Here is a 13,444-nt window from a genome sequence, read left to right on the forward strand (position 1 = left end):
GTGCTGGCACCCCAGACCCTGGGAGGGCTGTACAGGACTGGGACTGGCCATTGTCTCTGCAGGCAGGGCTCCTGGGCGGCCCGCTTTGTGACGACCACGTGTGGACGCTCGCTCCTCCCCGCTGTGCTCACCAGGCTCTACCAGCTCCTCCGTCACCAGGTAGGGCTGCTGCCTCCCTCCAGCTGGGAAGGGGGCTCTGCACCCTTCCTCCTGCTCAACTAGTTCTCGTCCCATTTCAGGGCCCGAGCCTGAGTGCCTCGCACGTGCTGGGGTTGGCTGCCCTGGCCGTCCACCTCGGCGAGTCCAGGTCTGCGCTCCCGGAGGTTCACATGGGCCCTCCTGTCCCTGCCAGGGGCCTCTCCATCCCTGAGTTCTTCAGCAGCCTTCTGACATGCAGGTCCAAGGAGTCCTCACTCTTCTGCCTCAAGTGAGTTCTCCCCCTGGTCCTTCAATACTTGTGTCCTCTGTTAGCAAGTCACAAATGTGCCCCTCAGATAATCACTGGTTCACCTCTTGGTGTCTGTCCTTCTGGAATCTTATTTCCATGTATTTATGTGATAGTGTTGGTTGGTTGGTTTATAAAAATGGGATCACATGCTGCACTAAACTGCATGTAAGATGTTGGCACTAGACGGTGGTGCCCTTGCATGTCACTCAACGTCCTTTGGGCCTGTCAGAGCTGCTCCATTTTGGCTCAGGGTCCTGACTTCTGGTTAGGTCCCTGGTTCCCTGTGCTGAGCAGCTGCGGCAGCTGTTTCTCTAGGGTAAACCCCTACCTGTGGAACAGCCCGTCCAAAGGTAGACTCCTCTTAAAGGGCTTTGAGACCCATCATCCTGTAAGTCTGGGCCAGTTTACACCCCACGCGTCCCATCATGCACCACTGAGCCCATTCCTACCCTTCTGTGTGGGGACACCTGCTAACTCAACAGCGTGCAGCATGCGGGGTGGCAGGTGCTAGGGGCAGGTGGGTGGGTGGGGTGAGAGCGGCTGGCCTGTGCTGAGGAGTCCTGTGTGGTGGGTCTGAAGTGGAGCTGTTGGCTGGGACTGTGTTTGAAGTTTACTGACAGTTGACAAAAGGCCTGAGGGATGTGATCAGCAGAAAGGATAAGTGCAGGAAAGCCTGTCTCTGCCTACTGCCCACCTGATGTGTGTGTTGTCCACACTGGAGGCAGATTGCCCATCCCCATCCCTCTCATGGGCTTTTGGCAGCACCAAACAGTCCCCATTGGGAGTCAGTCCTGTAGGTGCCCTGGCCCCCCTCCCCCGCCCCTCACCACCTTCCTGACTTTCTCTGGGCCCCTGGGTGAGTCTCTTCTGGTTGGTCTCTCTCTCCCCCGAGCAGCAGGGACAGAGCTCAGACCCAAAGGGTATGACGCGGGGGCCACTTCCCAGTGCTCAGGAGTGGAGGCTGAGGACAGGGACTCAGGACTCACGCTTAATTCTCTCTCCCTTATTTCCATGGACCACATTTCTGTGTTACAATTCCATTTTCTATTTTCAGATTTTGTACTGCAACCATTTCTTACGCTTTGTGTAAGTTTTCTCCCCAATCATGTGATGCTTGGTACAGCTGTTTATCTCCAGGCCTAATAAAAAAGGTGGGTTTCTTAGGTTCCTTTCTTCCGTCCTCCCGAGTCTCCGGTTTTATGCAGGAGTCCGATGCCCCTGCCCCTTGTTTATCAGGCTGTCTGCTTGGGCTGGACGCGGCCTTTTCCTCCTGTTCCAAGTTGAATGAGGGGGTGTAAGAACCTTCCCATTCAGAGAATCTATTTCCTCTAGAGAGTTCTGTCTTCTCGTGAATGCTTTTTAGATTGTTAGGAGATGAGAAATTTAAAGTGTGTGAGAAACATTATGTGTCAGCCAGGCAGGTGAGGTTGCTGCTCCTTTTGCAGAGATTTAGGGAGCCTCCCTTGTGAGGTTTAAACTTGGTTCTCAGTCCAGGCTCACCCTTGGGATCAATGGAGCTTTAAAAGCCCAGCCTCCTGGCCTGACAGGTAGGTTGGTGTTGGGAGCAGCTGGGCCCCTGTGGTTGGTGTCGAGGAGCTTAGTCCCAGCTGCCAGAATGTAAGGATGGAATGAAGAGCAGGAGGAGTGGCCCCAGCAAGGAAGTCCCCAGTCACACTGTCCAGTCCTGATTCCCATATGGTGCAGCCTACACGAGAAACACAGGGAAACGGCTGACCTCCTCAGGTGCAAAGGGGTACAAAGGAACACCCCCCTGGTAGGCTTTGCTTGCCCAGTGCGCACTTCCTGGGGAAGACAGCAGTGCCAGCCGAGGCCTGGGAAGATGGCACCACCCTCTGAAGAGCAGGTCAGACCCAGCCGTTCAGCTTCTAAGCATCCACCCAGGGAAACGATCCTTTGTGCACCAAGGTTTACATACAGGCTGCTCACAGAGGTGCTGCATGTAACTGGTCACGATGCCCAGGGTGCCCCACAGGGGAAGGCGACGCTGCAGGTGACGCAGGGTCTTCGCTGCCTGCTGGATGTGGCCAGGCTACGTGAGTATGTTCTGAATCTCACAGATGCATTGCTGTCTCTCTTCAGTTTCAGTTCATTGTGCTCAGATTGTTCTCAGAAGCCCGATACCCTCTCTCTGTGGAGGACACAGCCAGCCTTCCCTGGAGGCCCTTGTGCCTGCCGTCTGCAGACTGGCAGCGAGCTGCCCTCTGTCTGTGGAGACAGAGGGCCTTCCGGGAACTACTGAAGGAGAAGGAGTTTCATGTAGGTCCTACTGTCCCTCCCCTTGTTTCTCACCTCGCCCCAAAGCCCGGGTTTGCAGGTGCAGATCTGGGGCCTGAGGATGTGGGCAGGCGGGTGGGCCTGACCCAGTGACGTTGGAGCAGCATAGACTTGGCTTTGGTTGAGACTGTTCCTGGGATCATTGTAGATTCACACCGAGGTTTAAGAAACCAGTCGAAAGATGCCTTCTACTCCGCCCAGTTTCCCCCAACAGTAATATTTTTCAGAGATTTTAAGAGTGGATAAAAATGTATCTTAAACAGCTGCCAGGCTTTGGTTTGGGGCTGGGCTTCTCTGTGCATAATCCCTGGGATCCTTGGCCCCTGGGCCAGTGTGCCCCTGTTACTCATCTCTGCTTCCTTTTCATAACTTGCATTTATTTCTGGTATACTTGCCTGTTTGTTTTGGTCTTTAGAGAAAAATATTTTTCAGTTTTATTGTTAACTATATCATTTATGCAAGAGTAGGCCTGATGGTGTGTAAGGCAAGGAACAGTGACGCTTAGCAGATGCCTCCCCTGCACTCCAGGGTGCTTTCCAAGCCCTGGGCTATCGCAGCCCTGAGCACCGCACTGCTGCCTGTCACCGGGTTTGGCCCTCACTCTGTTGGGACGTGCTGTACGCATGTTTCTGTGACGTGCTCTTACATGCAGTGTTAGGTTCTGAGATGAGTCTGGGTTGATGTGTGAAATTGTTCCAGGAATTTGAAAACAGGAAATATGCCACGATGAATGTTTGAAGCAGTTACTAAGTTTATTGGCTACCACCCAGCGCCCGGGACTAAAGAATGACCTCTTTCCCGGAGTTGCTGAGCGGCAGCCTCAGAGGTTTGCAGATGCCACAGGCCACTGCTCACACCTGCGGTGTGCTGGAGCGCGCCGCTTAGCAGTCCAGTTTTCCCGTCTTAGTAGCTTCCCATGCAGTTAAACAAAGCAACAGAGCAGTTCTTCATCAGGACCTGGGGCCGGCACCGCCGTCCAGCAGGGGAGGTGGTGTGAGGTAGAGGTTACTCTGACCACGTGAGGGGGCTGGCCTGTGGGACTCTTGGGGAACGGCCTGTGGTTCCTGGGTTCCATCCTCGCTGTGGCAGCCTCTCAGCTGGTCCTCCTCTCAGTTCACTTACAGAGACTGGGTGCAGCTGGAACTGGAGACTCACCCGGAAGTGGACTCTCTCTCAGACATAGAAAGGTAGGTGTTTACCTCAACATGTTTTATGGTTTTCTACATTGTCTTAAAGTCTTGAGTTTTGTCATTATATCCTTAATGTTCAGTTTAACATATCTGTGAGCACAGTTTCATTCACTCCTTTACTCAAGAAACATTGAGCTGTTTGCTAGACACTTCTAGAATGTTCTAGCAGCTGGGATGCCTCGTAAATGAGACCCTCCTGCCCATGTGGCACCTCGCCCCTGACACTCCTGACAGGTCGGTCTGGCAAAGGCACCACACAGAGTTGACCCCTGTGTGGCCTGGGACAGGCCTGTAGACAGTGGATAGAGGCAGGGACATGCTCTCGGAAGGCACCAGGCAGGGCTGTGAGAACAAGTGCCCAGAGAAGGGCAGCAGGACAGCAAACATGTTCCCCAGGTGGGGCCTGACCGATCATGTGCTCAGCTGGTATCTGCTGGCCCTGCGTCCACTGTCCATGTGGGAAGAGCACATGCAGCCCATTGAGGAGGCAGAGGGCTGGGCGTGTGCCCCACAGAGCGCTGGGTGTGAGGGGATGATTCCAAGAGGAGTCAATCAGGTGTGAAGGCTGATTACTGAGACCACTGGGAGGTCCAATGTGTTGTTCTGGGCATGCAAGTGGGGTGCTGACAGGGCCCATGGGTTTGGGGGCACAGAGGTCAGGGAGGGCACGGGAGCCCAAGGGAGCAGCTGAGGGCAAGGAACAGGGTCCTGGAGTCCCACTGAGCTTTGTGAAATCAGAGACCCCAGTCACATGGAGTAATGTCTGTCCCCAAACTTGTCTTGTGATGTCAGATTCTGGACAGAACTAACAGAAATAATGAGAAAAGGAAAAGGCTGTGGCAATGAAAACAGCAACTTTTTCCAACAAAATGGGTTTTGTTTCCTTGCGCCAGGCCAGCTTTGGGAGGGCTTTGCACCTGTGCTCAAGTGCCCTGGGGTCTGTGCCCTTCCTGACCTCTTTCCAGCAGGAAGAGAAGGGGTTAGCTTTCTGGTGTGAGGGTCCATGGCCATTCAGTGTCCCTGAGCCCACCGTATGTGGACACTGTACTTGCACCTGTCCTGGGGTTTCCGTCCTCAGCTCTGTCTGCACAGGTTTCAGAAGGAGCAGCACGAGGTGATCATGGCTCCTTGCCCACTCATGCTCGGGTTTGGCTCCTTCACAGATGGCAGTGCTGGTGGCTTGGTGCTTTTGGTAGTTTGTCCTCAGACCTTTCCAAGGGCAGCTGTCCACATCTGCATACCTGTGCTGTGGATCTGGGGCAGCTCACAGGCACCCTGGGAGGAGTCCTCAGCCTCTGTCCCCAGCTCAGCATGTGCGGGTGGCCCCTGAGGGGTTCTTCATAGGTGGTCAAGAGCCTTCCGTAGCCCCAGACCCCTTGATCCCACTCCTGTGTTGCTGTGCCCCTCACTGGGGTTCATTTCTCACTATGGGAGCTCCTGCTTGCAGACATTACAGCACAGACTTGGTATGTGCTTGCAGGCGGGACTTCCACCAGTGGGCCATCCGTGAGCATTTCGTCCCCATGCCCGCCGCTGCAGGGGGCTGCGATGGAGACCTGGAGACAGCGTGCACCGTCCTTGTCAACGTTCTGATGGACTTCTGTCAAAGGTCAGGAATGCTGATGCCAGAAAGCATCTTTTAGTTTGGGTAGTTCTAGGAATATTTTTATTTCCCTCCAGTTTCCCCACATTCTCACCAACACTGTTGTTACCTGACTTTTTGATAATATTTATCCTGGTGATATATTGCATTATGATTTTGATTTGCTTTTCCTTGATGGTTAATGATGTTGAATATCTTTTTATTAGCTTGTTGGCCATTAGTGTATCTTCCTTGGAGAAATGTCTGTTCAGATCCTTTGCCCATTTTAAAATTGAGTTATTTGTTTTATTGGGCTGTAAGAGTTCTTCATATGTGCTAGATGCCAGATCCTTTTCAGACATATGAGTTGCACATACTTTCTCTCATTCTGTAAGTCATGTTTTCACTCCTCAGTGGAGTACTTTGATGCATAAGAGTTTTACATTTTTATGAAGCCCAATTTACCTATTTTCAGTTTCAGCTTTTATGTTTAGGCCTTTGATCCATTTGAGTTAAATTTTGTATGTGGTGTATGTTAGGAATCCAACTTTCTTCTTCTGCTTGTGGATGTCCAGTTCCCCAGCACCTTTGTTGGGGAGAGTGTCTCCTCCCGACCGAATGGTCTTGGTGCCCTTGTCAAAAATCAGTCGATTGTACTTGTGAGGGTTTTTTTCCTGGACTCTCTTCTGTTGAGCTGCAGGTCCATCCTTATTGCCAGCCTCACACTGTTTTGATTACTATAGTTTGTACTAAGTTTTAAATTGGGAAATGTTAGTCCTCTAACTTTGTTATTTTTATTTTTTAAATAATATAGACCGCCCTGACTGGTTTGGCTCAGTGGATAGAGCGTCAGCCTGTGGACTGAAAGGTCCCAGGTTCGATTCCGGTCAAGGGCATGTACCATGGTTGCGGGCACATTCCAAGTGGGGGGTGTGCAGGAGGCAGCTGATTGATGTTTCTCTCTCATCGATGTTTCTAACTCTCTATCCCTCTCCCTTCCTCTCTGTAAAAAATCAACAAAATGTATTTTAAAAAAATAATAAAAATAATAAATAATATAGACCAAGCCACTTAATTTTTTTATCCATAACTAAGGGCACATTCATTGACCTTTGGGGAGAGAGAGAGAAACATCTATGGGTTGCCTCCTGTAGGCACCCCAACTGGGATCAAACCCACAACCTAGGTATGTGCCCTGACGGGGAATCAAACCCATACCCTTTGGTGTATGGGATGATGCCCCAACCAACCGAGACACACCAGCCAGGGCTGACTTTGTTCTTTTTCACGGTTGTTTTGACTGTTTTGACTGGGTCCTTTGCAATTCCATCTGAGTTTTAGCATCAGCTTGTCACTTTCTACAAAATGATATAGGATTCTGATAAGGACTGCACTCTTTGTAGATGAATTTGAGTAGTATTTTACTATCTTTTTTTCTTTATTACTGAATTTATCAGGGTGACATTGGTTAATAACATGTAGGTTTCGGGGGTACAGTTCTGTAGTACATATCTATATGTTGTATTGCGGGTTCTCCACCCCAAGTCAAGTCTCCATCACCATTTGTCCCCCCTTTACCCTCTTCTACCTCTCTCCTCACCCCACCCCCGACCCCCAGTATTGTCGTCTTAACAGCACTGAGTCCTCCTATCTATGAACATGGGATGTCTTTACATTTATTTAGGTCTTTCATTTTTTTCAACAATGTGTTAATTTTCAGCATATAAGTCTTGCACCACCTTGGTTAAATTTATCCTTAAGTATTTTATTCTTTTTTAACACCATTGTAAATGAAATTATTGTCTTTATTTCATTGTCTTTACTATTCCTTGCTACTATATAGAAATACAACTGATTTTTTATATACATTTTCTATCCTGTAACTTTGCTGAACTCGTTTATTTGCTCTAATAGTTTTTTATTGTAGATTCTTTAGGATTTCCTACATAAAAGATCATGCCATCTGGGAATAGAGATGGTTTAATTTTTCCTTCCCATCTGGATGCCTTTTCTGAACTGCCCTGGCTAGAACTTCCACTGTGTGTTGCATGGAAGTGTTGAAAGAGGACATCTTTGTCTTGTTCCTGATCTTAGGAGGGAAGTTTTCAGTTTTTCATCATTCAGTGTGAGGTTAGCTGTGTCTTTTTCATAAATGCTCTTTATCAGGTTGAGGAAGTTCCTTTCGCCTAGCTTGTTGCGTGTTTTTAATCTTGAAAGGCTATTGAATTTTGTCTAATGCTTTATCTACATCTATTGAGATGACCACATGGTTTTTGTTTTTCTATTGATACTAGAGGCCTGGTGCACAAATTCGTGCACAGATCGTTGGCCTGCTGGCTCTGCCCCTGATTTGGGGGGGGGGGGGGGGGAGTGATGGATGGGGCCCATCTGAGGGAGGGGCCGTGGGTGGTTGGTTGGCCAGCTGGCCCCGCCCCCTGGTCGAACACCCAGTCGAGGGGACAATTTGCATATTAGCCTTTTGTTATATGGGATGTGTGTTATATTAATTGATTTATGGATGTTGAACCAGCCTTGTGTCCTTGGGATAAGTCCCAGTGGGTCTGGTGCATAACTGTTTTTATGTGTTATTGGGTTTGGGTTGCTGGTATTTTGTTACAGAAGGTTTTGTTGTTTGTTAGTTCCTGTGACCACACACCACTCTGGAGGCGGGGGAAGCGGGAGCTCCAGCACAATTAGGAGATACTCAGGAGGCTTTTACTGCGTTTTTGTTTCAGTTCAAGGAGTTGTGACCACTCAGAGAATTCTGATTTGGTTCTTGGTGGCTACATGGGAAATCGAGATATTTTTTCAAGATTGCAGGTGAGTTAGAAGGTGCAGAATTCAGTGTGTTCACTGCATTAAGCCTCTGTTACTAAGCTATTTATTATGAATATCCATAATGGGTCCTAAGGCAACTGAGCAGAATGAAAACTCGCATCACACACACAGTGGCTGAGACCCAGGGTGACAGGTCCTCTGTGAAAGAGTCCAGTGCACATCATGGAAACACAAACCAAAGCTGTGATGCTGGCATCGCCTCCAGGCTTTGGGACATTTCTGAAAATAGAGGCGATTAAGAAAATTCCAACTTTGATGATAACACAGGTGCTACCCCACTGTTTTCTGCTTTACTCTTGGCTGTTCTGTTTGGGTGTCGGGCTCTGAGAAGTGATGTCAATCCCTTCAGAGGATCAACAGTTCACGGAGTGTCACAGGGTCAGCTGGCACCTTGCAGGCAGCGGACTCTGTCTCCTCTGCAGCACGGAGAGAGCGAGAGCAGGTGTAGTCACCATGCCTGCCAGCCTCAGACCTTCCTGGGCCGTAAGGGTCAGGATCTGAGCCCACCTGCCTCCTCGTCCACGTGTACCTGGGAACCTGCCTGCAGAAATGCACAGCGTCTGTTCTGTAGGGTTCTGTGTGTGGATTTCATGCTTCCTGGTGGCATTCCTGCTGCCTCTCAAAATGTCTGGATTTAGGAAATAGGAATGGAAAGATAAACATGGGGGTTGTGGTTTAGAGCACTGGAGAAATTTACTAACAAATGAGTGAAAATTCCACAAAAAAGAGACCTGATTCCCCTGAACCCCCCTCATCTTGACCTCTTGTTCTCCACATCCTTCATGACTGATGTGACTGAAGAGGGCAGACACAGCCGAGTACACATGTCAGGTGGGCAGTGATTAGATGGGGTTTGTGGCTGCTGCTTTGCAGCCACCTGAGCATATTAAGGACACTGCGTGTGCACTGAGGCATTTATCAAGTGCCTGCTGTATACAGTCCTCACCTGAGTAATTCATCCTCACATGTGTGCCCCCACACTGTATGTGTAGGGTAAGAGCAAATGACAAATGGAGTAAAACATTAGCTGTGGGTGAATCTGGGTAAAGGTGTTCGTTGTGCTAGTCTTATTTTTGCAAAGTTTTTCAACTTCCTAATGATTTTATCCCACTTATCCTGAGCCCTGTGGAGACTTCTCTCCCAAGAACATTTCAGGCTCCTCACTGGGGCAGACAGGAAGCCCAGGGACTCTCTGCCTTCGCATTTGGGGACAGAGAACCACTTGGAACCAGAGATGAAAATGCATGCGCCTCTCAGCCTTGTTTTTCTCTAGGAGATGGCTGCTGACCTGGAACAGGGCCCGGTGGCGCCCCACGGCCGTGCTCCATCTCGGGGACACTTCCTCTTCAGGATCTTCCGCAGCCGGCTCCAGGCTCTGGCAGGCGGGTGGGACACGGCTTCCCGACTTCAGAGACAGCGGGAGCTACTCATGTACAAAAGGTAACAACACTGGAGTCTGTCATTCATTTTCAGCCCCCTGCTCCCCAGCCTGTGGTGGTGGCTTCTTGGGGTTCTGTGGAGAAGCAGGGCCTGGAGATATGAAAAACACTTGGGAGTAAAGCTTTCTGCTCAGACCCAGGATCAAAATGTTGGAAAGAACTCATGTCAAAAGAAGGAAGACCTTGTGTGCTCAGAGAATGAAATGCTGGAACCCTCCAGTTAGTCAGACTGGTGCCCTGCTTCTTATGTAACTTACATTTTGGTTTTGGGTCACATCTTTTGAGTGTCTATCATAGGGTTCATGTGCTCAGCCAGCCACAGGCTGGGGACAATGGGGGCTGCAGACCACACTCTGATTCCAAGAGTGAATTGGGAGGGTCCTTGCAGCCTTGAGATCTAAGTTCTCGAGAAGCAAAGTTAGGTGATGCCTCCACCCTTGATGCACTGCCTCTTCTCCAAGAATCCTCCTCGGACTCCCTCCGTCTGTCCTTGTCGGCAACCCCCGGGCAGAACAACCAGCCACCCCTGACTGCGCTGAGTTCTTCCACTTGGTCAACTCTGAGCTGGTAAGTGCCATGCAAGTGACCTTGGGACTCAGGGATGAGGCGCGATCTGGTCACTCAGGGCTGGTCCTGAATTCATGAGTGTGTCTGTGGTCAATTGGAGCTACTAGTAATTGCCACAGGCGGGTCCTGACCACGTGGGATGTGGAGCGTGTTGGCTGGAGCTGGGTGTGCAGGCCCTCACCCACCACCAACACGGGCCAGTGAATGCAGGCCGGGGCTCGCTCCCTCCTCCACAGGACTGTCACGGCCTTGTTGGACCCATGAAGCCTGCAAACCATTCGCTCACCATGCATCTCCCTTTCCATTTTTGACTCTGAGTGATGCTGTGACCACACTGTTGCCACCAGGTGGCCCCGTTTCCTTCCTTCCATTTTGCAGGTGGCTCAGTGTAGGGGCCTCTGATCTTACTTGGAGGGTCAGTAAGGTGACAAATAAACGTGCCCCCTGCTCACTTCAGGGAACAGCTTCTACCCCGGAGATATTTTTCTAGTTTTTGGAAAAGCACAGCTATGACTAGAGATTGAACTAGGGCTCCATCCAGTACACAGAGCTGCTCCCCTGCCTCACTGGGTACCCGGACACTTGGAGGCCCCCCACCCCCTGTGTTGGCACCAGAGCGGGCAGGCTGGGGGGAAATCGTGTTGCTCAGAGAAGTGTGGAGAGGCAGTGAGCAGGGGCAGCCCTCCAGGGTCCATGATGGTGCTGTGAACAGGCAGCTGTCTTCACACCTCCACCTGTCAGACACCATCCTCATCTTCCCACCACTGGCTGCTCTCTCACTGACCTGTACTATTTTGCAGAGAAACTTGGGTTCCCACGGAGGTGCCCTGACGCACGACGTTACCGTCCACTTCTTCCGGGTAATTCCCTTTCCCTCTACCTCCCACCTGGCCGCGCAGGAGCCTCATGTCTGGTGCTGCTGGGAAGCCAGTGTCTTTCAGGGCTTGGGTTCACGTGCAAACCGCTAAACTTCTGGCACATTCTCTTCTATAGGGGCTCCTCCAGGCCTGCTCACGAAGCAGAGACCCCGCCCTGACAGCCAACCAGATCCTGACCGCCTGTCAGACCGAGTGCCCCTTGGTTTTAACCTCTGCTCTGGTAGGCCCAGCTCTCCTGCTGGAGGTGTTGTCTGTTCCCCACTAAAATCTCATCCCAGTTACTATAATTCAAGAGAAAACTTGGGGAGAAGTGGGGGTAGGGAGAATATGTCAGGACACAGGTGGGGTGACAGGTCCCCTGGCTGCCACCCTGCGCCTGCCTCGGGCAGCGTGGACACGCAAGTGTGAAGGATCAGCCTGGGCATTGGCTCAGCACCTGCTGTTCAGCGTTGGCTGAGGTTGGGCGGTGTCGGCCTGTGCTCTCCTGCGGGTGTCACTTTGTGTTCGCTGCATCTGCCGTCTCGGCTGCTATCTCAGGATGAACAGAGGCTACCTCAGCCCCTGCCAGAGGCCTTGGGTGGGACCTTTGGGTGCCGTTGCTGGCTGTCTTAGGTTAGCACCCTGACAACACAGCTTTCTCTCTCCCTTCTCCATCTCTGGTGGGATTCTGACACTAACAGCGTGGAACTTGAGCTACTTCACAGGCAATGGTGGCATTTCCCCTGTAGCTCAGTGGGTGACCTGTCCCGTGTTGCTCAGCGGGGATATTGGGGAACTGGCTGAGCTATTGGACAGTGTGGCCGACCCCACGCACAGGCACCTCTTTAGGCAAGGCTTCTGGTTTCCAATCCATGTCCTTGGCACAGGCAGATGAGGGTGCCCCACGGAACGGCTCTGAGCCTTCCTGCGATGGAGTGCACGCGATGTTGCCCATGACCTTCTGAAGTGCTGGGTAGATGTGAGCCGGCCTGGGGGTGGTGGCAGCTGGTGGAGTGGACATACCTCTCTTGCCCCAAACTCAGGGCCCTGATCTATTGATTTGTGACCTTTCTCTCCGGCAGTTCTGGTGGCTGCGCCTAGAGCCCGAGCTTCTCTGTCGGTGGAGGTGCTTCCAGAGCCCGCTGCCCCGAGAGCTGCAGAGGCTGCGTGACGCCTGGCAGTTTGCCAGCAGGTGGGTGCTGACAGTGGGGCATGGGGAGAAAGTGCTCTGGGTTATCTCCATGGATACCTTAGGGTGTTTACAGGGTGCCTTGTGGGCAGGTGCTACAGGACCCAGCAGCAGAACTGATCTGACAGGTCCCTGAGTGAGAATTCAGGAATGTTTTGGGAAAGACCGATTTCAGCCTAAGTAATCAGTTAGACCTTGCTCAGGTTTCTGAGCCTGAGTGACCTGGTTGACCCACTCTCCTGGGACTGCTGGGCCAATGGTCTCCAGTATCCTGCTGGATGTGGGGTGCTGTGAGGTCATCAAAGGAATCTCAAGTCCCCATCTAGCCGCCTTTCATTTCTGTGACTTGCGTTTTTATCCCTGATGTGCACCCGTCTCCCTGCAGGGTCAGGGGTGCTCAAAATCTGCTCAGGAAATAAGGAAGGCAAGTCCTGCCCACCCACCTCCTTCTACAGAGTAGATGGTGCGTTCCACCCCATTATGAATTTCCAGCCTGTTTTTCACCTGCCGCAGAACCTTTCTGAGCAGCACCATAGTCAGTAGGGTCCGAGCTGCAGACTGTGGGCCATGGGCCTCAGCTCAGGCACTGGGACCAGTGCCCTGGTCAGGCCCTACCGTGCCTCGTGTCCAGGGCACAGGCATGCTGCAACCAGAAACTGGACCCTAAACCAAGGATGAGCCCATGACAGGCTTGGGCTCTGCAGGCTGTTTCTGCCGACTCTGAGCCCCTCATGGCTCACCCTAGGCAGGTGGGTCTGCACTGTGACAGTTTTGGGAACAAGGACCTTAGGTTTGCAGTGGTGACTTGACTGACAGGCTCCTGTGATGACACACATCTCTCTTCTTCCCAGCCTCCTGTCCCCCGACACAGAGTCCCCTGACACAGTGTCCCCCACCTCGGGCCCGGCCTGGGTCTCTGCTGCTGCGCTGCACTTTGCGATTCAACAAGCTGGGAAAGGGAGTCTGAGGAGAGGCCTGGAGAGGCTGCACTGCCCCACGGAAGAGGCAAGGACAGCTCTTCTCTCTCTCCCTCCCCAGC

The 13,444-nt window shown here is 51.7% G+C and overlaps 1 protein-coding gene across 4 annotated transcripts in view; it reads left to right on the forward strand.

Annotated features, from left to right (window-relative positions):
• FANCA (FA complementation group A) overlaps positions 1-13,444 on the forward strand; it is a 39,417-nt gene that overhangs the window by 22,976 nt on the left and 2,997 nt on the right. For 2 of the 4 annotated variants that reach the window (XM_036303311.1, XM_036303310.1), the window contains exons 25-37: positions 63-159; positions 240-427; positions 1,503-1,599; positions 2,549-2,725; positions 3,857-3,930; positions 5,414-5,542; positions 8,251-8,335; positions 9,627-9,793; positions 10,254-10,359; positions 11,160-11,219; positions 11,353-11,457; positions 12,299-12,408; positions 13,257-13,410. In XM_036303311.1, the coding sequence (XP_036159204.1) occupies positions 63-159; positions 240-427; positions 1,503-1,599; positions 2,549-2,725; positions 3,857-3,930; positions 5,414-5,542; positions 8,251-8,335; positions 9,627-9,793; positions 10,254-10,359; positions 11,160-11,219; positions 11,353-11,457; positions 12,299-12,408; positions 13,257-13,410 (1,549 nt within the window). Of the gene's footprint in view, positions 1-62; positions 160-239; positions 428-1,502; positions 1,600-2,548; positions 2,726-3,856; positions 3,931-5,413; positions 5,543-8,250; positions 8,336-9,610; positions 9,794-10,253; positions 10,360-11,159; positions 11,220-11,352; positions 11,458-12,298; positions 12,409-13,256; positions 13,411-13,444 lie in introns of those variants that run through there. The other 2 variants (XM_036303312.1, XM_036303313.1) reach the window with 2 other exon arrangements.

The sequence above is a fragment of the Myotis myotis genome, unplaced genomic scaffold (assembly GCF_014108235.1).
Source record: "Myotis myotis isolate mMyoMyo1 unplaced genomic scaffold, mMyoMyo1.p scaffold_m19_p_37, whole genome shotgun sequence".
Lineage (NCBI taxonomy): Eukaryota > Metazoa > Chordata > Mammalia > Chiroptera > Vespertilionidae > Myotis > Myotis myotis.